The sequence below is a fragment of the Podarcis muralis genome, chromosome 13, assembly GCF_964188315.1.
Source record: "Podarcis muralis chromosome 13, rPodMur119.hap1.1, whole genome shotgun sequence".
Lineage (NCBI taxonomy): Eukaryota > Metazoa > Chordata > Lepidosauria > Squamata > Lacertidae > Podarcis > Podarcis muralis.
The window spans coordinates 6,722,523-6,746,564 of record NC_135667.1 but is presented as its reverse complement, the minus strand read 5'-3'; the positions used below and the strand labels follow the sequence as shown (position 1 = coordinate 6,746,564).

Here is a 24,042-nt window from a genome sequence, read left to right as displayed (position 1 = left end):
CATCATGCAAAAATTGGCTGGCTCTGGTTTGTTCCCCGGTGAAAATTTTACTTGAAATAAAGGGACAGTGACCAGGCTAATAGCAAAAGCCCTTTAATAAATGAGATATTATAGTGACCGCTAGCTGGACCAATCTTACAGGAAAAAGAAAGGTAGCTCGATGTCACAGGTGCTGGTTTTAATACTTTTCACAGCCAGGGAGCCACCCCTGACTCTTAATCACGCGTAAAAGTCTTAAAACAATTAATTGCTTCTACTTACAAAGGAACATACCTAAGGACATTCTCGAATTAATTCAAAAACAGGTCTGGCCATCTAGTCTGGAAAGGCAGTCTTGGGAGACACTTTTATTTACAAAAGGAACGTTTGAGTAGCATTTGAATTTCCTTGTATTTTGAAAGGGTGGGGAATCCTGGCTTTCCTGGGCCTGTTCGGTTCCATCTCCTGTCAATTTCACATAATCCTTCCTGTTCGTTATGGAATGTCAGCGCTTGATATGATTTCAACATAATCCACCTTGCTAGTTTACTTTTGCCAAAGAAGCCATTGAACTGCACCTGGGTTTCCTGGAAAACCTAAAGGAGGACAAAATCTGGTTTTTATTATTTACCGGTAGTTTTTTGAAAATTGTATTGTGTTATTAAAAACCTTAACAAAATTGGGGAGGGGGGATAAATAAAACCTAAAGGCCAGAGCTATGGGATGACCTTGGGCAGTTCTTCCAAATGATGTTATGATCTTTTCCTGCCATTGTGAAATTCTAGCACCCCATTCTATCTCTGCTGTTTCCCCAACAGAAGTTGGGGTCCCTGGCAGATCTCCCAGGCAGCTTCGCTTCTGCAAAGCTATTCTGTCTATTTGACTAGTTTCAATGAAGTGAAGAGGAAATAAAACCATCCATATTCTTGGACTACCTTCGGTCTGTGTGGCACACCTGCCTGCCTGGGATTCCTCGCCACGTTTGGGGAAAATGGGGTTTGGGTGAGGAAGGCTTTTTACGACGCGCAGACATGCCCTTTATGGGAAAGGTGTGCAGATGTTGTGAAATATCTCAGTGCAGGTAGATTTGCTTCTCAGTTTCCGGTCCAAGGTGTCAGGATTCATCTCCTGAAGTTTACCTCCTAATCAGCACTACCTGCATCCATGTCAACTCCTCCTTGACAGGAGAAAATACAAATATTTTTTTATTAAAAGCCCATCACCCCAACGAGACACGAATCTTTTCAAATCTGCAGTTGGCAACACTTTTTTTTCCTAGCCGAGCAAATATTGTTCAATCCATTCATCTAACGGAGCAATTAAAAAAAACAAAAAACCCCGCCGAAACTTGCTTTTTTGAATTAATTATTATTAGTCACTTTGAAGAGTTCCATTTCAGAGTGGGGAGTGGGCAGGACGCAACATATACAGTAGTAGAAATTAAAGGGAGAGAAACGAAGAAGGAAAAAAGGAATTTCTTCCAGGGCTGCAGACAGAACTCAGCGTTGCCTCTCTTCCCCATCATCCTTCCTGGGGAACCCAGGCGTCCCGGGCCCTGCCTGGAAGGGGTTAAGCGCGCCCCCCTCCCTCTTTGGCAATGCACTCCCTCCCCCCCCCCCCCGCTGTTCTTAATTGCAGCTTTCCTGTTGCCGTGGCAACCGTGATCGAGGGAGCGAGACAGGCGCAGGGGGAGAGGAATAAAAAAACAGAGCGCGGAGAGAGAGAAAGGGAAAAAGCGAAGGAAGGAGGGAGCAGCCGAGCGGCGAAAGCACCTGCTCGCCGGCCTGGAGGAAGGGGCGGGGAAACTACAACTCCCAGGCGCCTTTGCGCCTCCCACCAGCAGCCACCTTCTGCATCCTTGCCACTCTTCCTCTTCCTCCATTTGTGATTTATTTTTATTTTATTTTTATTTTGCATGCTTTAAACTAAAAATTTAAATTAAAAAAATATGCATCGCTTGGTCCCGGTTTGCAAAGTGCATTGATTCGCTTCTTTGCGTTATTTTTGCAGCGCATTCTTCTCGCTTTCTGTGCATTCTTCTCGCCGGCGATCCTCTCTGCCGGGCGTCGACATGGCGTCGGGCTCCGATGGCGGCGAGGAGGCGGCGGAGTCTCCGGATTCCCCGGCCGGGAAAGGTCAGTCGGAGGCGCCGAGGGGAAACCCCCGCCGCCAGGGGGCGCTGCTGCTGCGCGACCTGCAGTCGGCTGGCAGTGGAGGGCGTCGGTAGGGGGCGGTGTAGGGCAAAGGCAGAGGCCATTGGGGAGGGAGAATGCGGGGTGCAAGGTGGGTATTGTTTTATGGGGGGATTAATCTGACAGCCACCCCAAGCGGGGCCAGGTTAAGGCATGCTGCAGGAGCAGTGCCATAGAAGCTAAACAAACTACAGTGGTACCTCGGGTTAAGTCCTTAATTCATTCGGGAGGTTCGTACTTAACCTGAAACTGTTCTTAACCTGAAGCACCACTTTAGCTAATGGGGCCTCCCGCTGCCGCCACACAATTTCTGTTCTCATCCTTAAGCAAAGTTCTTAACCTGAGGTACTATTTATGGGTTAGCGGAGTCTGTAACCTGAAGCGTCTGTAACCTGAAGCGTATGTAACCCGAGGTACCACTGTATATCTTAGGGCCCCACTCTCTTGGGGAACCTTGAAAAATTTAAAGGAAAAAACAACAACTGGATGTACATTTCCAAAATAGAAGATAAAAAACAAATAAAATAAAACCTACATACAGCAACAGTGTTTTGTGGCTTGAGATACCTATGAGGTCCATCAATTAACATATAGCATATATTCAACACAAAAAACAGCGACAATTTGTTGCTGACAAAGCGCAGCTGGACATATAAAGGTCCCCATTACCTTCAGTAGCTGAGGGCCTCATCAAACCTAAATCCGGCCCTGTGCAGGACCCTAATCTATGTCACATTCATTAGGACCCCATAGTTATGGCTCTGTGCAATTGTTGAGAAATATAAACTAGAGCCCCCAAAGCATTGCCAGGAAAAAGATAGAATGTAAAGAGTCCTACTTGAGGCTCCTTGGGGAGGAGTAGCAGAGGGTGTCATAACCCACCCTGGGAACTTCAGGTGGAAGGCAGGCAATAAATTGAACAAAATATAGCATTAAAAGATGCTTAAAACTAATTACGATACTGGCACAAGAATGGGGAGGAGGAGATCCTAAAATTTCTGTTCTGTGTCAAAGGCCAGGGTAAAGAGCAGTCGGCTAATTTCTACTCGATGGGGTATAAATGTAATAATGCAGATTTTGACCAGCCCGTCGTTGTTTAGAAAATTAATTAATTAAAAATCGGGGCTTAGGGCGCCCATGAAGAGGATGGCTCTCTGAGTGCCTTTGCTTGGCAAGCGATGACCTCCCCCTCTTCTCCAAAACCTCCGGTTTGAGAATTTTTTTTCAAGTCAAGGGAGTAGCTGCCTGGCAGGTAAGACTTGAGCCTGGGGTTTATATTCTGTCTCCTACTTTAGAAAAAAAATTCAAAAATTAAGCTTTCAGAAAAGGATGGGGCCGATGCAGAATTGTGTCGGGGAATGTGTGGGGTGGGGAAATCGTATTTTTATATTTATGTACATATATATATAGGCTGCATTGGAATTAATTCACTGCTGCTCCCTTGTACAGATTCCGCCTCGGGCTCCATTGAGGTGGAGCAGAAGTTCCTTTTCGGGCCTGACGCCGTGCAGAAGCTAGAGGCGCTGGGGGCGATACCAGAAGCCAGCGTCTCCTTCCGCGACCGGTACTATGACGTTCCCGATTGGCGCCTCACGCTAGCAGATCATTGGCTCCGTCAGCGCGAAGGGGCTGGCTGGGAGCTGAAATCCACCCTGCGACCACTAGAGGGCGCCACCGCTAGCCGGGGACAGCAAAACCTTCCAGAACAGCCAGCCGGAGCCCGGAATCACGAGCCGCAGCACCCACCTCAGCCACTAGAGGGCAGGACGCACCTGGCCACACAATACCAGGAAGTGACCTGCCCCCGAGACATCGTGGCCCGCGTCTGTGGCCTGCTGGGTGTGGACCCGGCCACGGGTTGGCAGAGCGACGTGGCCAGAGCCGTGGAGGAGCTGGGCCTGCAGGAGTTTGCCAGCTTCGTCACCCGGCGGTGCAAATACCGCCTTGCCAACCTCCGCCTGACAGTGGATCTCGACGAGATGGACTTTGGCTATGCTGTGGGAGAGGTGGAGGCAATGGGTTTGCGGGAGCAGGAGGTTCCAGAGGCTCTGGAGAGGATACAGGAGCTGGGAAGTCGGCTGGGTGAGGAGTTTTGCTATTTTGACCCAGGAAGTGCCCTCTTAAGCCAAAGGGGGCCCGTCTAGCCCAGCTTCCTGTTCTCAGTGGCCCATCAAATGCCACCCATTGATGCCCGCAGATAGGGCAACATCAGTGCCCTCCCCACTCACAACTCCCAGCAGAGCCATTGCAGCTCCACAAATTTGTCCGATCCTCTTCCGAAAGCACCTAAGGGTCTCGCAAATACTGTATTTTTTGCTCTATAAGACTCAACCTTTCCCTCCTAAAAAGTACAGTGGTGCCCCGCAAGACGAATGCCTCGCAAGACGAAAGGGTTTTCCGTTTTTTGAGTCGTTCCGCAAGACGAATTTCCCTATGGGCTTGCTTCTTGCGAGTTCTTGCGAGTTTGTTTCCTTTTTCTTAAAGCCGCTAAGCCGCTAATAGCCGCTAAGCCGTTAATAGCCGCTAAGCTGCTAATAGCCGCTAAGCCACTAAGCCGCTAATAGCCGTGCTTCGCAAGACAAAAAAACTGCAAAACAAAGAGACTTGCGGAACGGATTAATTTCTTCTTGCGAGGCACCACTGTAAGGGGAAATGTGTGTGTGTCTTATGGAGCGAATGCAGGCTGCGCAGCTATCCCAGAAGCCAGAACAGCAAGAGGGATTGCTGCTTTTACTGCGCAGCGATCCCTCTTGCTGTTCTGGCTTCTGGGATTCAGTATTCCCCCCCCTTGTTTTCCTCCTCCAAAAACTAAGTGCGTCTTGTGGTCTGGTGCCTCTTATAGAGCGAAAAATACGGTAGTTTAGTGGCAGATTCAGAAATGCAGGGTCCCCTTTGTGAAAGTCACAGCTTCTAAGATCATACCATAATCTTGTAATTATAATTTGGGGGTGCATCGCAACAGTGGGTGCAGATCTCCGCATGTTGCCTTCTAAGCTAGATCTACTGTTTTCTGGGCACAGGCAGACGGTTTGGAGTGCTCCGGAACTTTCTTCCAGGGTGGCCCGAGTGGTGTTTTTCATGAGGTTCCCTTGTATGTAACAGAATCAGCCTGGATAGCTCGGTCGGTGGGAGCGCGGTGCTGAGAACGCCCAGGTTTCAGGTTCGATCCCCGTATGGGACAGCTGCAAATTCGGGCTGGACTAGATGATCCTCGGGGTCCCTTCCGAGTCTGTGATTCTATAAACTTGCACACAGGATACAGAACAGCTCCTTGTGCTCCTTCTGCAGAGTGACCCCAGGAGCCTATCCTCAGGGGCTAAAAAACTCTGTTTTCATGCTTCTTGTGTGGCTGTAGGACACTGGAGATGGGGCTCCTCCCTTGGGGGGGCCTGATTAACGAGGCTTTTCTCCCTCTTCTTAAGCACCCCTCCAATTTTTAAAGTACAAAATACAAACGAGAACTGCTTGATGCTTAGTCCTCTACATTCCAAGGATGTTTGGATAGGTTTGTAATTCCGTTCCGGGTCTCGTCCTGTTGCCGAATTAACGCTCTCCTCTCTTTCTGGTCTCCCCGGCAGGCCTGGATATGAAATCCCCCATTCCTGGCAAGATGTCTGTCTACCTGCATAAATTCAGACCAGCGCACTACGAGGCCCTCATGAGAGCTGGGTCGCTGAGGAAAGTGAGAGCTGCAACGGATGAGGAGGGGAACTGACTGGGGCTGGAGGCTACGCTTCGGGCAAGAAAGAAAGTCCGCTACCTGAACCGAGAGGACAATTTGGGCCACGTTCTCCCACCCACCCCTCCTTTCTTCCCTCTCTGCCAAACCATCCAACTCCGCCCAACATCTGGAATGGCTTTCGACACCGCGCGGCAGTCGGGAGCCTTGCGTGACATCACAGCAGGTCAGCCAATAGCAAAGGGCTCCCTGCTGCGAAACAGCCAGGCGTTTGCCCTGTTACACAAGAGCGGAGAATGCGTTGAGAAGACATTTATTCACGCTGAAAGCTCAAAGGCCGTTCGATGGAGAGCGGCAGGGGGCAGGTTTGAGAGATGGGGGTGCTGGGAGAGAGAAAGGAAGTGTGAGGGGTACGCAGTGTGGCCTCGCCCAAGCTGGAACACACCCACAACCCAGGGGCTTGGGGCTGCCAATTCCAGCAGCCCCATCTGGAGGGCGCCGCATATTGTGGATCTGCGGAACTCACTGCCCCTGCATAGTGTAACAGCGCCCGACAGAATGCTAAGACAGGGCTTCCCTGGAGTGGTTCTTGCACAACTCTCAGTGTGCATCAACCGCAGCATCGCTCTCGCTGGGGCCAGCCGGCGTCTGGAGGGGATGTTTGTTGAACCTACCAGCAGTACGGCCAGAGGTGAAAAAACCAAATCCGGCAATGAAGAGGGATAGCTGGTGTTTGTGTTTGTTTTTGTTAAAGAGGGCTTTCCCCCTCCACCCCCCAACCCACTCTTTATCTCCATCGATTTCCATTTAGTCTCGCTCAGTTGTTGTGGAGTTTCCCCCATCTGGCTGATCAATTGAATTGATCTGCCAGCAGCTGGGAGTGAGGAGGGAGAAAGGGGGCTGGCTGAGACGGGGATTCCCCTTCTCCCGCCCGCCTTCGGAAATCCCTCTTTGGATCTGGCAAGAGGGGTGCCCTCTGCCCGTCCGCCTGTGCAAAAGGGGAGCACCCATGGGTGTTGTTATTTGGGGCACCCACCTGGAGCAAAGGCGCCACCTGGTGGTGAGATGGTGTCATTGCAAGGGTTTTTCTCCACCCCACCCCATCCCTTCCCTCGGAGTGGAGTGCATTTTAGGGGGACCGTCAAGGAGGGAGGGGTACAGTGGGCCGCTCGCTCTTCATTTCCAGGCAGCCTCGGGGAATGAGTTGATTTCCTTGATCTGTTGCACCAGTGCTCCAGAGGGCAGAGTGTAGGCAAGTCGTAACCTCATTCGGAGTGGGAGCTGGAATCAGAAAGGGATAAGACTTACTTGATGCTGGGTGTATAATCTCTGCTTGCAAACATTAAAAGCTGCGTTCTGCAAAACAGAAAGCTCTGGATTCAATGCTGCGGAAACCCCAGCGTTCATTCCTTTTTTACGAGAGCTAAGCCGCTAGTCCTTAGTGTTGCTGGAAGAGTGAGGGCGACGTGTGTTGTGTTAAATGGGGAAAGAGAGCGAATTCGGGTGGCTGAGACTGCTGGAGAGTACCCTCCTTGAAGGAACAGGAAGTGACATCACCCTGGTGCCTGTTACGCTAACCAAGGTGAAGTCAACCGGCGAGGGCAGAGGAGGAAGTGACATCACCGCTGCCTTTGTGATGTGGGAGCGTGACGGTGCCACTTCCTGTTTTCTGCGGGAAACATCCTTCGGATGCTGCCAACAGAAGTGGCCCGCAGGAAGCTTAAGCAATAGAGTCTCTGCACGTCGCTTCACATGAGTAGAGAAAGTGATGTCACCACCTTGCTTTAAGCGATGGCCAGGCAGGAAATGACATCGCTGCTCAGATCACAGGTTAATTCCCACTCCCTGGCCACACGTATATCCTTCCTCTCACTCTTCTTACCTTTTTGGGGTTCAATACTCGGATGAGCTGGGTGATGGGGGGCCCACCCTCGCCTGGGACTGTAGAGCCACTCGGGGCCAGCAGCTCCACTTGGAAGGACTGTCAGAAGAGGAGCAGGCGAAAGTCCAAACATGCGTATCATTTTTAAAAAAGAAAGTTGTTGACCCCTGCAAAACCCAGGCCCGTTTCCCTTCCTGCTTTCTCTCCTCCCTGCCCTGCCAAAGGATTTCATTTGCAATTTAAAACATTATGGTTGACAGCATTATCCCTTTGTATGATCCTCTTTTAAACCCTCCTTCAAGATGGCCATTACTGCCTCCTGTGGCAGTAAGTTCCATAGTTCGTGTAAAGAATTACCGTACTTTTTGCTCTATAAGACTCACTTTTTCCCTCTTAAAAAGTAAGGGGAAATGTGTGTGCATCTTATGGAGCGAATGCAGGCTGCACAGCTATCCCAGAAGCCAGAACAGCAAAAGGGATCGCTGCTTTCGTTGCGCAGCGATCCCTCTTGTTGTTCTGGCTTCTCAGATTCAGAATATTTTTTTTCTTGTTTTCCTCCTCCAAAAACTAGGTGCGTCTTATGGTCTGGTGCGTCTTATAGAGCGAAAAATACGGTGCTTCTTTTTGCCTGCCCAGAAACCCTTCGCTGGGCGACCCCATTGGCCTCTGGCACTGGGAGGAGCATAAAGGAGGCTGCCCCTCCTTCTTAATAACACCAGAAGATTTTTCTTGGCTGCTGGGTGAGGCCAAAGGGGGTCCCCATCTAGCCCAGCATCCTCGTCTCCCAGGGGCCCAGCGGACGCCCCACTGAGGAAGCCCACAAGCAAGACCCCACGGCCGCAGCGGCCCTCCTCAGTTGTGATTCCTGGCAACTCATATTCAGAAGCATCGCGGCCGCTGTGGCTCGTGGCCTCCTCTGCGACCTCGCCCAAGAAGAAGAAGAAGAGTTTGGATTTGATATCCCACTTTATCACTACCCTAGGGAGTCTCAAAGTGGCTAACATTCTCCTTTCCCTTCCTCCCCCACAACAAACACTCTGTGAGGTGAGTGGGGCTGAGAGACTTCAAAGAAGTGTGACTGGCGCAAGGTCACTCAGCAGCTGCAGGTGGAGGAGCGGAGACGCGAACCCGGTTCCCCAGATTACAAGACTACCGCTCTTAACCACTACACCACACTGGCTCTCCAACACTCTTCTAAAGCCACCTGGGGCCTCACCTTGGGGACGGCCACTTGCAGACAAAACCCGGCCACGTCGTGGGGGGTCCTGTTGGAGACGGTGGCCGTGATGAGCAGCAACGTGGGCTCCAGCGGCGGCCGGTCCATGGAAAATTCGACCAGCAGTCCGTCTTGTTCGTACGCAACCATGCGGGCGATGGCGGAGGCTGCCGGGAGGGAAGGGCGGCCAGCTAAGTCTAGCTCCACTCCGGCCAACCACCCCGTGAGGTACAGAAAGTCCCCAGAGCCATGCCAAGCCAGGGCACACCTGAGCATGTGCAAAGGGCCTTGCCCTCGCCTGAGTAACCCCAGGCAGCGTACACAGGACTGGCACTGTGACCTTCCAGCTCAGAGGCTGTGGCTTTTGGGTCCCCCTGAAGGAAGAGGCCTCTTTTGACCATTCACAATAATATGTGGCCCACATGGCTAAGCAGGGACAAGTCTGGTCTCTAATGTATTTTTCTCTGGAAATGCTATGAGTGCCATTCATAGAAGGGGTTTCATTGGACCCTGTAGCTTTCCCTTTGTTGCATTACTCAAAAAAGAGCAGCTTTCAATAATAATAATAGTAATAATAATAAGAAGTGCTATTTTTCTAGGAAAAAAGGAGCCGAACTCACCACAAACACCTCCCTCCTTCTCTTAGAATGGCAGTGATGCCCACCTGGAAATGCCGGAACTGAGTTCCAGCTGAAAAAAGCCCTAATCATATTCATTATTATTATTTCTTATTCCCTGCCCACCTGACTGGGTTACCTCAGCCACTCTGTGCGGCTCCCAACAGAATATTAAAACAGGATAAAACATCAAACATTAAAAGCTTCCCTAAACAGGGCTGCCTTCAGATGTCTTAGAAGACAGGTAGCTGCTGGTAGGGCGTTCCACAGGGCGGGCGCCACCACCGAGAAGACCCTCTGCCTGGTTCCCTGCAAGCTCACTTCTCGCAGTGAATGAACCCTCAGAAGGCCCTCGGAGCTGGACTTCAGTGTCTGGGCTGAACGATGGGGGTGGAGATGCTCCTTCAGGTATACAGATATATTTTAGCGCTCATTGTTAAAACACAAGAAGAGCGCTACAGCTGTTGTTAAAGGGGGGCAGTGCTCAGAAATGCCCATGTGAGATGGAGAAATAAGCTCTCTTTACTTTATTTCATCTGTCTGGAAAGCCCCCAGAGGGCAGTGATTGAATGAAAGGATATTGGGGGGTGGGCTTGTCCTTTGCAGACTCGCCTGAAAGGGTCTTGTCAAGAATTGAGCCGCAAAAAGCAAGCAGCTCCTTCCCCACCGGCAAAGAGCTCTTAGGTCAACATACCTGGGGCTTTCAGATCGCCAAGGAAATCGAGGAAGGATTCCACTGCCGGGGTGCTGGGCTGGGCTGGAGGGGGATCTGCGGGGCCTCCAAGGAGATCCAAAAGATCAGAGACCTACAGGGGAAGCAAGGGAGTCTTGAAGAGGAGATGGCGAGGGTGGGGTGGGGGTTCCCATCGCGGGGCACCCGTGCAGAGAGCTCTGGCAAAGGCATGCAGTGATAATCTGGGAAAGGAGAGGCAACAGAAACTGCTGGGGGGGGCACATTAAAATAGGGCTGTGGGTGTTCAGACCACTTTAAAATTGCTGAAAGTCTTGGTGGGTCACTTAGTGGTTTTTCAGCCAGTGGTTTAGCCATTTTTATGTTCTGTGCTAGATGTGGAAGCAAGCCAGTCAGCTGGGAGGCATATAAACAATAAAACCATTATTTAAAATTGATTAATTAAATATTTCTGCCACGGACTGCATGGATGAGGCTCACGGGCCGCAGGTGGTTCACAAGCTGCACTCTGGAAATTCCTCCTTTAAAAATCAAGGCTTGTGTTCAGGTTTCACCCCCACCAACCCGGTTCGGTTCCAGTTCAGCCTTTCTGTGGCGCAGCAACAAGCTCTCTGTCCACCGAACTGATTCGTGTAAGGAAAGAGCTGAGATGATACAGGATTCCGGTTTTATAAAAGGAGGTGGGCCAAATTAACAGCTGGGCTCTTCAAAATCCAGCATTATGTTTGGGTTCTGCTGTGTTGCTGCCAGTCTAGGGGAAGCACAGATTGGCCATCTCTGAAAACCAAATCCTTATTTGGAATTGGTAATCCTGGATTACGGCTGCTCCCCGCTCCAAAATGTCACCTTGCCGTCAAGTTTGGGGTTTGCCCTGCTCCCAAGTGCCCCCTGGTGCCAACCGCTTGGCAAAGCCATTCCCCACCTGGCCAGAGTCCTGTTGCTGGACGTCACTGGGCGCTGGCGCCACCTCCAGGATTTGAGGAGCAACAGCGGCCTCTCTTCCATTCTGCTCTTTTTCGCTTCCTTCCTCGGCGTAGCCAGTTTTGTCGACTAAGGGCATCTTCTCCAGGACGGATGCTCTGGCAGGAAGAAAGGAACAAAATTGAGAGATACAGGCCTTTTGTGGGGATTTATTTGGCAAGAGATGGGATGTGGGTGGCGCTGTGGGTTAAACCACAGAGCCTAGGATTTGCCGATCAGAAGGTCGGCGGTTCGAATCCCTACGACGGGGTGAGCTCCCGTTGCTCAGTCCCTGCTCCTGCCAACCTAGCAGTTCAAAAGCACGTCAAAGTGCAAGTAGATAAATAGGTACCGCTCTGGTGGGAAGGTAAACGGCGTTTCCGTGCACTGCTCTGGTTCGCCAGAAGCGGCTTAGTCATGCTGGCTGCATGACCCAGAAGCTGTACGCCGGCTCCCTCGGCCAATAAAGCGAGGTGAGCGCCGCAACCCCAGAGTTGGTCATGACTGGACCGAATGGCCAGAGGTCCCTTTACCTTTACTTGGCAAGAGAGTGGGGAAGCAGGGTAGGAGAGAGATTTTATCTGCCGGTGACTTGGCAAGGCTGTTTCTGCCGTCAACCCTCCTCACCCATCCTATGACCTGGGTGTCAGGAATAAAGGTTTCCAAACCAGATTTGGGTACTGACGTTAGACCGAGGAGGTTTAGCCGCTGAAGGCTTCCCATGAGCACCCACAAAGAATTTTTGCAAAGACTGTCAAGGCAGAAGACCATTCGGAGCAAAGTTTTCAGGTCTCGAACTTGGACGGGGTGAAATGGAGGAAGCTAGCTAAAAAATGGGTGTTGTGTGAATGGAAGGGCCCACACAGGAGGTCAGAATATGCAGAGCACCTGAGAACGAGAGCAGTTTCAGGCGCCTGTCTTTGCCAGGAGTACCTGAGGTGGTCGTACTTCCGGAAGAGGGCATTGTACTCGACCGCCCGCTGCTGGAGCTCCACGTCGTGGCAGCTGCAGTAAATGGAAACCAGGCTCCGGATCCGACTTCTCAGGGCGGGCAGGGCAGGAAAAAAGAATTGAGGGGAAGAGGTTATGAGCAGCCTCTGCTTCGGGCAGAGAAGCGGGACGCAGGATGAGGCGGGAAATATTACAGAGGCAAATCAATTCAAAGGCCTCACAGGATGGTCCAACGCTTGCCACTGCTACACCCTGCCAACCGTAGAGTCGTAGGATTGTAGAGTTGGAAGGGAACCCAGGGGTCATCTAGCCCAACCCGCCTGCAATGCAGAAATTGCGGAATCCCTGACAGATGGCCCACCTCTCTTTCCAAAACCTGCGATGAAGGAGAGCCCACTGCCTTCTGGGGGAGTCCTTTCCCCTGCCAAACAGCTCTTGCCATCAGAAGGCTCATCCTTATGTTTTAAGTCAGAATCTCCTTGGCATTTGAATTCCGTCGGTTCCCAAAGATCACCAACGTTTTAATGTTTAATAGACTACAGTGATACCTTGGGTTACATACGCTTCAGGTTACATACACTTCAGACTCTGCTAACCCAGAAATAGTACCTCGGGTTAAGAACTTTGCTTCAGGATAAGAACAGAAATCGTGCTCTGGCGGCGTGGCAGCAGCAGGAGGCCCCATTAGCTAAAGTGGTGCTTCAGGTTAAGAACAGTTTCAGGTTAAGAACGGACCTCCGGAACGAATTAAGTACTTAACCCGAGGTACCACTGTATTGTATTTTAATATTTTGTTGGAAGCCGCCCAGAGTGGCTGGGGAAACCCAGCCAGACGGGCGGGGTATAAATAATAAATAATAAATTATTATTATTATTACGTCCACCCCTGCCCCTGAGTCCTGTCTTAGGAAAGGGGACGTTGAGGCTGCGAGCCTAAACCAAGTACACAACTCCCCACCCCCCAAAGAATCCTGGGAACCTTTGTTTGCTAAGGGTGCTGGGAGTTGCAGCTCAAAACTACAACTCCCAGGGTTCCACGGGGGAATTGGTGTGCTTTGCAGGTTATGGTGCGTTCGCGGCCTGAGGGTGGGGATGCGGGCTGTGAGCTCACTTGATGTCGCTGCCCTGGAGACGGGTCCCGAGCTTCATGAGGGCGGTGAGGGCGTAGGCCCTGGTGCCCGGCAGCGAGAGGTGCGACTGCAGCACTCGCTCCAACATGGAGACCATTTCCTCTGGGTCCACCTGCCGCAGCGGGGGAGAAGGTGGAGAAAGGAGGAGAAGGAAAAGCCATAATGGAGTGGGGTGTTTTTCCCCCGGGGGGGTGGTGGTTTGAGCAAACTTCCCCCGCTCGATGTTCCCCACAAAATGCCCACCCTCAGTTTCTGACTCCTCACCTGAGTGGGCTCCACCTCTTCACAGCTGCCGTCCAATAAGAGGTTGCCGTATTCACCGATGCACCAGGTAGCCACCTGGACCAAGGGTTGCTGGGAGGGGAAAAAGAGAGAGGGAGGGCTCCAGCTGAAAAGGCTTTTCGGTTAAGCAAGCCTACAAACCTGTACATTTGACGTGCATTTTAATATGCAATTCTGAAGGGTGGATTTCTTTTAGGGGGACTTGTTTTTAATATATAATTTTATGGGTAATTTGAATGTCTTCTACTGGGATCTGCTGCCTCTGCTAACTCTGCTCGCCAACCTTTCACATCCTCTTAAAAAAAAACCTCCCACGTTATTTTATTATTATTTATTACATTTATATTTTCTCCCTGTGAAGTAGGTTAGCTAAGAGACAACAAATGGCCCAATATTGATAAGTGCAGCGTGACGACAGCCTTACATTTCTATTTGTATAGGAAGAACAGCTTAGAGGTTTTGATGCAAAGCATTATAGAAATTCTGTTCAGTTAATAAAAAACTTTGAGTGGAATTCACTTGCAAGTAAGTGGGCGCAGGATACATAGCCTCACTCTTCCTCTTCTGGTTCTCTATGCCCTGCTCCCCCATCACCCCCTCCCCAATCCCACACCTGAGAGATATCTTGGGTCAAGGCCTTGTATAGCTGCTGAACTGCATAGCCGTGAAGCTCCTTTGCACCTCCGATGAGGTGGATGAGGTTGGGCACCGCGTCGTCACGTACGTAGGAGCCAGCCTGCAGAGAGTAAGGAGAGGAACCGGGGGTGTGAGCTACGCTCCTTCTCAGAGATACGTCTCTGCTTGGCCCTTCCTTCCCTTAAAAAGGGTTCAACAGATTCCTCCTCCTCCACACAAGCCCAAACTACCAAGGACTTGGCTCTGAAGGCACTCTAAGGAATCTGGGCTGCTATTGGTGGGCTCTACGTGAAGTGGGGAGAGCCTTGAAACTCACTTTTTCAACACACCTAGAATGGCAGTTTCAATGGGTGCTGGAAACAGGGAGAGGAAAAGAAATATTAAAGCCTGAAAAATGTTCATAGTAGGGGGTGTTTTGGTTGCCTGAGAATGTCAGCTTTCTGTTTCTCGCCTCTCCCAAATGAAAAAACAAGTTTCTAGTCCAGATGGTCTTGGAGAAGCTTCTTCAAACACAACCCCTTGCGAGAGGAAGGCCCTTCCTTGAGCCACGCAGCTTTCTGCTGCTCCCCAAGGATCCTAGCCCCCACCCCACCCTCCATCTTACCATGGTCAGAACCTGGAGGATGGTGTCAATGTGCCAACGCTTGCTGGGCGCAAACCTGAAGTAGGTGGGGGAAGAAAACGAGAAGAGCAGGAATGTCTTTAGACCTATTGCTCTGCCTGAAAGTGCCCCTCACGCTGTCAGAGCATGTCAATTTAAGGGGTGGAACTTAATTTTTGCTAATTTCTTCAGGAAGGGAGGGCCTTAAAAATACGTTTTTGGGTGTGAGGAATTCAAATCTGCTATTATTTTTGTGGTGGGACAACATTCAGCTTGGCGAATCTACGTTTGATTAGAAAGCACATAAACTGCTTTCTCAGAAAACCAAAGACTTTAATTTCGCCTTCTGAAAATGTCAGGTAATGCTAAATAATAAAAAAAATGAACAATACATTTTTTAATGTGCTGTATAATATAACTGCAAGTGCTCGTTTTTAATTATTTCTGTGCAATTTTACACTCGTTTCACTTACCAAGGAAAACTAAATCATATGAATTTAACCAAGACATCTTTTGAATTCCCAAGTCTTAGGTCACAGAATTTTAGAGCGGCAGGAATCTTTTGCCCAACGACCCTAAGATTAAGAGTCTCATGCTCTGCCGCCATGAGCGCCCTTCGAGGCACGAATTCAAAAGCTGCAAAATTCAACATGCGCCCCCCAAAAAAACCTGCCCTGGATTTCTCTACAACGCCCCCTACGGGCAACGGCCGGACCCGACTCACTTCTCAGCGGCCAGGAATATTCCGGAAGCGCAGTCCGACTTCAGCTCCGGAGAGCAGGTTTCCAGGAAAACCAGCAGCTCTTTCGTGGTCGTCCTCACGTTGCTGCCACTCACCAGGGCCAGGCTCAGCTGCAGGGCTCGCCTGAGGAAGGAGGAGAGAAGAGGAGGTTAAGGGGTGATATGATAGCCATGTTCAAATATATAAAAGGATGTCATATAGAGGAGGGAGAAAGGCTGTTTTCTGCTGCTCCAGAGAAGCGGACTCGGAGCAATGGATCCAAACTACAAGAAAGAAGATTCCACCTAAACATTAGGAAGAACTTCCTGACAGTAAGAGCTGTTCGACAGTGGAATTTGCTGCCAAGGAGTGTGGTGGAGTCTCCTTCTTTGGAGGTCTTTAAGCAGAGGCTTGACAACCATATGTCAGGAGTGCTCTGATGGTGTTTCCTGCTTGGCAGGGGGTTGGACTCGATGGCCCTTGTGGTCTCTTCCAACTCTATGATTCTATGATTCTATGATTCTAAGGAGGGAGAAGCGAGGAATTCTCCTGACTCAGAGACATCGTCTCCCGGAACCTCGGCCCTGTCTTTCCCCCTTGTCTTGTTGTAAACAAAAATTGCCCTTTTCCCTTATGGGGTATCCAAGAGCCCATATAGAGTCCTTACATAGGTTCCCTATTGGTAGGAGAGAATAACAGAGGCCAACCAGAGGATATTGAGAAGCAAAGCAGTTAGTAAGCTTGATCTTTATTGATCTGTTGCAACAGGGTGCTCCCCTCACTCGCAGGAGAGGAGGAGGAACCCAGAAAAATGGTGTGCAAGGCCTTATAAAGACTTTTGAAATTGCCACCCTGTAGATCAAGACCACCCCCAGAAACATCATACATACATCACAGAATGGGTGTAACCTAAGACCACCCTCAGATACATCACACCTACATCACAGAAAAGGCGGTCTAAAACAGAAATTTGAATGTTGTTTTTCTCTTGTCCTTGTTTATCTCCTGTCTCACAGGTTACTTGATTGGATTGCCAGGGGAGCCTGTCCAGTCTTTTGTAATGATAAATACTTAGTTCCTGGGCCAGGTCACAGGCTCACACCCTATTCAAAACAAAAAAAAATTCCTTCCAGTAGCACCTTAAAGACCAGCTAAGTTAGTTCTTGGTATGAGCTTTCGTGTGCATGCACACTTCTTCAGATACACTGAAACAGAAGTTGCCAGATCCTTCTATATAAAGGTAAAGGTAAAGGTACCCCTGCCCATACGGGTCAGTCATGACAGACTCTAGGGTTGTGCGCCCATCTCACTCAAGAGGCCGGGGGCCAGCGCTGTCCAGAGACACTTCCGGGTCACGTGGCCAGCGTGACATCGCTGCTCTGGCAAGCCGGAGCCGCACATGGAAACGCCGTTTACCTTCCCGCTAGTAAGCGGTCCCTATTTATCTACTTGCACCTGGGGGTGCTTTCGAACTGCTAGGTTGGCAGGCGCTGGGACCGAGCAACGGGAGCGCACCCCGCCACGGGGATTCGAACAGCCGACCTTTCGATCGGCAAGCCCTAGGCGCTGAGGCTTTTACCCACAGCGCCACCCGCGTCCCTATCCTTCTATATAGTGAGACCCTATTCAAACACAGACATACCCTTAAGACAGGATTTGTGAAGGAAAAGCCAATGGGAGGTTTCCCACTTTGACCTTGCAGAGAAAACATTTGCTCAGTTTAGGAATCAAAATGACTTCAGGTCGGTCTTCCTGTGCTGATCTATGTACGTGCGGTTATGAACATTACCATATATCTAAGACCTCAAAATTCCTATCACAGTCTCACCTCTTCACAGTGGGATCCGGGTCGGCCAGGCATTCAAGGACTGTGGCCCGGTGCCTCTGAACGGCACTGTTCTCTTCTTGCAGCAATTTCTGTAGAGATGTTAGAGCCACGTATCTAAAGGGAAGATTCCCCCCGACAAGAGAAAAATAAATAAATCACATCTTGAGAGGGAGAGGAGGAGAGAGCTTAATTCATCACATTTACATCCTGTGTTTCCTTCCAGGCGCTCAGGGCGATCCTTCGCCCTTGCTGTTTTATCCGCACAACAACCCTGTGAGGTGGGATAGGCTGAGAGAAGGGCGGCTGGGGCCCAAGGCCACCTAGAATGCTTCATGGCCGAGCGGGAATTCGAACCCTGGCCTCCCAGGCCCTTTAACCAGGGAAGCGGCACAAAGAAGACCGTCTGCAGCCAAGGAAGTCAGAAACATTTCTCCTTGATTCGCTTCAAGATGGAAAGGGGACACTGCCGGGTGGGAAACGAGGGGAAACGGGCGACTGTGGCATGGGCAGCCAAAATGGCGGCCGGCGAGGCCCTAAAACAACCTCTGTCAGGGCGGCCGGGAGATCCGAGCAAATCTGAATTAAGCGTGTGGCAAATTAATTTCACGCACTGTTTCACCGGGGAAGAAAAGAAGCGCCGCGCCCCTGAGGATGCATTTTAATAGGCCGAGTTATCGCGCAGCTGCTTCTCATGCGCTGTGGAAAAGATGTGGCTGCCTTGTCTTGGGGTGGGGGGAGATATTTGAGGAATCGCCTCCGTCCTTCGGTTTCCCTTAGCCGTGAGGCCATTGGCGGCGGCTCATGAGGGAACCTGAGGGTCTCTGGGTACGCTCCCTCTCCCAGACCAGCGTCTACAGAACGGGCCTCAAAGAATTAGGAGAAGGGGGCAGATCATGAAGGTGAAACAAGTGATCTGCAATGGCAGTGAGGAAGGCGAGTCGAGGGTTGTGACAACGCAGCCCTATGCGCTGTGGGCCGGTGTGGGCCGGGGGCCAGAGCATCGGACCAGGACCTGGGAGACTAGGGTTCAAAAATCCACTCGAGGCCCCTGATTGCAGACGCCATCTTCCAACATCCTACCCTCTTCTCAAATTACAGTGGTCCCAAGCTGCAGAAGAAGATGTCAGGCCACAGAACCGAAGAATCATAAAGGGTTCCGAGGGTCATCTAGTCCAACCCCCGGCGATGCAGGAATCGTGACTCGATCCTGCACGGCAGATGACCTTCTAAGCTCTGCTTAAAAACCTCTGTAGGAACCAAGCGCCGCGTTTTAAAAGGAGCCAGGGCGAAACGTGTTATAAGGAGACTCAGCCCCAAAATATATTTTCAAAATTCCGACAGGAAAATTTCAGGTGATTGTTGGGCCGGCGTTTCCCCCCAGCTCTATCTGGGTCGTTCCAGTGCTTTGTTTGTTTCGTGGGGGTTTTTGTACCTGATATTCCGGTCCTTGTTAAGGAGAAATCGCCCGAGGATATTTATAGCGAGAACCTGGGTGTGGAAAAGAGAAGTGTCCTTAATTCCCAAAATGTACCATTTGTAAGAGCTGAGGGGGCAGAGGAAGAACGGGAAAGCTTCAGAACAAGCAGATTCTAGCTTGGGATAGCTGGATGTGGAAGACTTTGGGGCTTGGGGGGCCGCATTCCCTCAAAAGCAACCTTTCAGGGGCCACAGACCAGAGGCGGCAAGTGGGCAGAAGTGGCTAGAACAACAGATACAGGTCTTATCAGATACAGGTTGCACCCGAGCCACACAAATCTCAAAGGTTTATGGAAACAGGCGCACAGACCCCAAAGACCTTTCCATCCTCTTTCCAGGCATGCGAGATTTATCATCGCGGTTCTCCAGTCAGGCAGAACTACCTGAGGATGGTGTGGCTTTGGGAGAGGACTTCTGGGGCCAAACAGAGAGGTCTGGAGCGCCGCTTTGATATCAGGGGCCTGATGTTCCCCGCCCCCTAGGGGAATGCAATACAGTTTTGATCGTATGTGGGGTCTAGAAATGGGAAGCGCCATCATCGCACCAGGAGGCGCCCAGAATATTCCATTCGCACCCAAACAACCCAACACCCTCCCAAAAGATCTGAACGCAAGAGGTGCAGGATCAGCCCAGTCCACCTGGCCCGTACGAATCCCCCATACCCGCAGGCCGCTGGTCGAGCGGACGCCCATGATGGTCAGCACCGTCTCGTACAAGATGGCGTTGCCCACGTTCCGCGTTGTCTCCGTGTTGGTGGCCACCTGGGAAGAAGCGGAGGGGTTGGCAGCCTTGCTGGCTTTTGGCGTGGGACGTTCCCCCACCCCACTCTCCCCCCGCAGGCCTTCAGCTTGGTCTCTTCCTCCCTCTTCACCGACGGCAACCCCCCCCCCAAATGGTACAGCCCTTGCTAATGAAGGGTTCTAGGTCATACAATCTAGACCAGGCCTAGCAAAGTTTTAATCGAAACGTGGAGGCTAAATGGACCCCCAGTTTTGTTCATGGTGAAGCGAACTCTGTTCTCCAGAGTCCTCTAAATGTCTCTCTTCCCTCCCTCGCCCAGGGTACTCTTTCCAGTGCCAGCAACAACCGTTGGGCTCACCTGAGCCAAGGAATCGTTCATGGCGTCGCTGGCGTCTTCATTGTCCTTTCCCAGAATCCTTAGCAGCCGCAGGATCTGTACCTGGGTGGAGAGATGTTATCAGGGAGGTGAGGATGAAGTAGAGCCCTGTTTAGGGAAGCTTTTAATGTTTAATAAACTATTATATTTTAATATTCTGTTGGAAGCCGCCCGGAGTGGCTGGGGAAACCCAGCCAGATTTGTGGGGTAGAAATTATTTTTATTTTTATTTTTAAAGAGGAGGTGACTTTAAAAGGAGGCAAAGAGAAGGATAGCTCCACTCTCTCCCTCAGCTCAGTCGCTGAGCAGTCAAACTCTCCACCCTTCTGGTCACGGAGCCATGCTAAGCCCAGCCACATTTTATTGTCTCACCCTATTTGTATCCCACAAGCATTTTATCCTCACAACCACCCTGTGAGGTAGGCTAGGCTGAGGTGCTGTGATGGGTCAACGCCACCTGGCAAGGTGAGTCACGGTTTGAACTCTGGTCTCCCAGCAACTGAACCACTAATCCACACTGGCTCAAGGCTGCAGCGCCTGGTATTCCCAGGTGGTCTCCCATCCAAGTATTCACCAGGCCTGACCCTGCTTAGCTTCCAAGATCAGTCGAGATCGGGGGTGTCCGGGCTAATACAGACGTCTCCCCACTTACGGGAGGGGGTTTACATTCCTGCGTACCACGTGTATACGTGAAAAGGCAACTGTTGTTGTTTAGTCGTTTAGTCGTGTCCGACTCTTCGTGACCCCCTAGACCAGAGCACGCCAGGCACTCCTGTCTTCCACTGCCTCCCGCAGTTTGGGCAAACTCATGCTGGTAGCTTCGAGAACACTGTCCAACCATCTTGTCCTCCGTCGTCCCCTTCTCCTTGTGCCCTCCATCTTTCCCAACATCAGGGTCTTTTCCAGGAAGTCTTCTCTTCTCACAAGGTGGCCAAAGTCTTGGAGCCTCAGCTTCAGGATCTGTCCTTCCAGTGAGCACTCAGGGCTGATTTCCTTAAGAATGGAGAGGTCTGATCTTCTTGCAGTCCATGGGACTCTCAAGAGTCTCCTCCAGCGCCAGAATTCAAAAGCATCAATTCTTCGGCAATCAGCCTTCTTTATGGTCCAGCTCTCACTTCCATACATCACTACTGGGAAAACCATAGCTTTAACTATACGGACCTTTGTTGGCAAGGTGATGTCTCTGCTTTTTAAGATGCTGTCTAGGTTTGTCATTGCTTTTCTCCCAAGAAGCAGGCGTCTTTTAATTTCGTGGCTGCTGTCACCATCTGCAGTGATCATGGAGCCCAAGAAAGTAAAATCTCTCACGGCAACTAAAAAGCCTGTAAGCCTCTGCCATAAACCCACCACAATTGCTCCCTCCAAACCTCCTTTCTCAAACCCCAACAGACCTCCGAGGTCAGTGCAAAGGCTGACGGGATTGCAGTTGCAGAGGCTGACGGGATTGCTAGCTGTTTCCCTGCTCCTTTGCCGAAGACCTTCCTTTTCCAAGCAACTTTTAAGTGGAGTTAAAAAGATAAAAAAAGGGTCCCAGCCTGTACCTGTAAATTGGATTTGAAATTGTTTTTATACCTGTTGTTGTTTTTTAATCGCTCAGTGTTTGTGCCCTTGAAACTCTCTGCGGGAAGCAATTCTTAAATGCACTCCAGGTTCTCTTGAATTGCGGAAAGAAAGGTGAGACAGAAGTTCAGGGGATGAGGGGAGGTTGGAGGGACGAGATCCTTTTACCTGCAGGAAAGGGTTGCTGATTCCTGAGATGCTGTGTTCCGGAGAGTAGCCGGCAACCACCAGGTTACGGAGCAACCCCACTAACTGAGGAACAAACTGGAGGGAAACAAGAGAACAGAAAAGCAGGGTTAGCAGAAGATCCCTCACAAAGCATCCGCCTCTTGTTCCTCTCAATGCCCTCTCGCAGGAATCCCAATGCCCCTTCCTGTGCGCTGGGTAGCGTATTTTTTGCCCTATAGGACACACTTTTCCCCCTCCAAAAATGAAGGGGAAATCTGTGTGCATCCTATGGGGCGAATGCAGGCTTTCGCTGAAGCCTGGAGAGCGAGAGGGGTCGGTGTGCACCGACCCCTCTCGCTACACCGACCCCTCTCGCTCTCCAGGCTTCAGGAAGCTATCCGCAAGCCTTCGGAGCCTGGCGGGAGTTCCCGCCGGGCTCCCAAGGCTTGCGGATAGCAGCCTGCAGCCCGAAACCCAGGGAGCGCAGCGGAGCGCGCCCCGGGCTTCGGGCAGTTCTCCGCAAGCCTTGGGAGCCCGGTGCGACTTCCTGCCGGGCTCCCAAGGCTTGCGGATAGCAGCCTGTTCTGGGGGCTGGGGTCGGGGAAAGTTTGGGCTACCTCCGCCCCAGCACCGCGCCTGGGGGGGGGAATATATATTTTTTCTTTATTCCCCCCCCCAAAAAAAACTAGGTGCGCCCCATGGGCTGGTGCGCCCTATAGGGCGAAAAATACGGTAATTTCTCCTCCAATCCATAAAGCACTTTTGATCAGTTCCAAAACCAAGGCAACTTCTGGTTTTTTGTTCCTCCTGACAGCACCGCCCTATTATACATGTAAGACCTGTGGACTTCAGTGGGCCTTGCTCCCATGTAAGGTTGTTTAGGAGGGCATCCTCTGTTTTATTTGGGGGGGGGGTGTGGAACATTATTCCCGCCCTCCCAATTTATTTATTTGATTTTACATATTAAAATTTACAGTCACACCTTCCGAAAATACAAGATTCCCACGAATCTTTGGACTTCCCTCATTCCCTTCCCTGGGTTCCATTATTAAGCTTTTTCTACTGCATCTTTTACGATGATCCAAATTATTTCCCACCGCCCTCCATGTATCCATAGTTCACGTCACATTACAACTGTTATTGCAATCTCGCTGACGATTTTGACTGTTTAAAGTGGTCTGCAAGGTATATTATAATTTCCCCCCATTCCTTATTAAAATTTTGGTCTTCCTGATTTCTGACCTTTCAGGTCATTTTTGCCATTTCGGCAGAGTCCGTCAACTTAATCTGCCTTCTTCCCTGCTAGGGACTTGGTCTTCTTTCTGGGCTAGCAACATCTGCACAGCTGTCGCCACATACATGAGCAGTTTTTTCTGGGGAATATTTTCTACTCTGAGGGCCACATTTCCTCATGGGCAACTGCTATTGAGTTGAATAGGATCCAAAATGCAGCAGTCTGATTGGTCCTAGAACAATGCAGCAGTACGATTGGTCCGCAGGAGCCACCCAATCCAGCTCCAGGTGGAAGTGAATCCACAACCTGATTGGCCTACAGGAGAATCCCGGAATTAGCCAATCACGTGCGGCCCATTGTGTAAATAATGTATATAAAGCAGATACTTTGGGGAAACAATTATTCCTCCTCACCACTATGAGCTGAATAAAGAGCATGAAATCCACTCTCGACTCTGAGTATATTTCAGGCCGCATGCCACTGATGGAGGGAGCCAAAAGCAACACATGCAATTTTTACCTTTCTGCAGTAGGCCAGCTTCCACACACCCCCTTCCCTATCTCCCGTCCAGGCAAGCGAGAGTCAACCTCAAAATTTCAAGGATATGCTCCAGCCAGAAACATGGGAGAAGAGGGCCAAGCAAGGCTGGGAAGGGGCGTGGCCTGAGGGTGAAGGGGTGTGGCTTGGGAGGGGTGTCTCCTGAGGGTGAAGGGGTGTGGCTTGGGAGGGGGTGTGGCCCGAGGAGAATCTCAAGGGCCAGATCCTTCCTGGGTTTGTTGCATGTTCTGGTCTGCCGCGGCCCATCCCCATTTCCTGGTGGACGCCAAGCCAGTCCTGCTATGCGGGTCTTGAACCCGGGACTCAATGCAAGCAAGGCACAGGCTCCTTTAGCAGCAGCTTGCCCTCCCCCACCCTCCCCTGCTCAAAAGGCACGTAGTCCTTGTGCGTTAACTGTAACGGATGCGGGGAGAGTTGCCAAGCTGACAGCTGCCCCACCTTGCAAAAGCGGTCCAGGGCTTGCGGGCTCCGTTCGCACATCTCTGAGATCAGCATGACAGCCCCGTGGAGGATGCCTGGGGGAGAGAGAGAGACGGGTAGGCCAGGTGCAGATCCTGCCCTGAC

General features: G+C 50.9%; 2 protein-coding genes across 6 annotated transcripts in view; one reads left to right on the top strand and one right to left on the bottom strand.

The window, feature by feature from the left end:
* The first annotated feature begins 1,676 nt into the window (after positions 1–1,676).
* Positions 1,677–7,231, top strand: THTPA (thiamine triphosphatase). The gene is made up of 3 exons (XM_077916896.1): positions 1,677–2,114; positions 3,621–4,253; positions 5,750–7,231. The coding sequence occupies exons 1-3, from the start codon at positions 2,051–2,053 to the stop codon at positions 5,884–5,886; spliced, it is 834 nt and encodes a 277-aa protein (XP_077773022.1). The 5' UTR covers positions 1,677–2,050; the 3' UTR covers positions 5,887–7,231.
* The window catches only part of AP1G2 (adaptor related protein complex 1 subunit gamma 2), a 30,034-nt gene continuing 12,139 nt past the window's right edge, over positions 6,148–24,042 (bottom strand). For 4 of the 5 annotated variants that reach the window (XM_077916893.1, XM_077916895.1, XM_077916892.1 and 1 more), the window contains exons 6-22: positions 23,917–23,993; positions 21,687–21,782; positions 19,941–20,021; positions 19,504–19,602; positions 18,798–18,853; positions 17,366–17,479; positions 15,541–15,681; positions 14,820–14,874; positions 14,193–14,315; positions 13,562–13,651; positions 13,279–13,409; positions 12,150–12,257; positions 11,179–11,335; positions 10,260–10,371; positions 8,949–9,115; positions 7,733–7,831; positions 6,148–7,131 (exon numbers count right to left, since the gene is read on the bottom strand). In XM_077916893.1, coding sequence (XP_077773019.1) covers positions 7,027–7,131; positions 7,733–7,831; positions 8,949–9,115; positions 10,260–10,371; positions 11,179–11,335; positions 12,150–12,257; positions 13,279–13,409; positions 13,562–13,651; positions 14,193–14,315; positions 14,820–14,874; positions 15,541–15,681; positions 17,366–17,479; positions 18,798–18,853; positions 19,504–19,602; positions 19,941–20,021; positions 21,687–21,782; positions 23,917–23,993 — 1,811 coding nt within the window. In that variant the 3' untranslated portion in view covers positions 6,148–7,026. The remainder of the gene's footprint in view (positions 7,132–7,732; positions 7,832–8,948; positions 9,116–10,259; positions 10,372–11,178; positions 11,336–12,149; positions 12,258–13,278; positions 13,410–13,561; positions 13,652–14,192; positions 14,316–14,819; positions 14,875–15,540; positions 15,682–17,365; positions 17,480–18,797; positions 18,854–19,503; positions 19,603–19,940; positions 20,022–21,686; positions 21,783–23,916; positions 23,994–24,042) is intronic. The other variant, XM_028702300.2, reaches the window with a different exon arrangement.

What these genes read in the sequence shown, in the direction of transcription:
- THTPA (XM_077916896.1), top strand. Translation starts at nt 2,051, where the DNA reads ATGGCGTCGGGCTCCGATGGCGGCGAGGAGGCGGCGGAGTCTCCGGAT. An exon ending in GGATTCCCCGGCCGGGAAAG is followed by an intron (nt 2,115 to 3,620) that starts GTCAGTCGGAGG and finishes TCCCTTGTACAG; the next exon opens with ATTCCGCCTCGGGCTCCATT. An exon ending in GGAGCTGGGAAGTCGGCTGG is followed by an intron (nt 4,254 to 5,749) that starts GTGAGGAGTTTT and finishes TCTCCCCGGCAG; the next exon opens with GCCTGGATATGAAATCCCCC.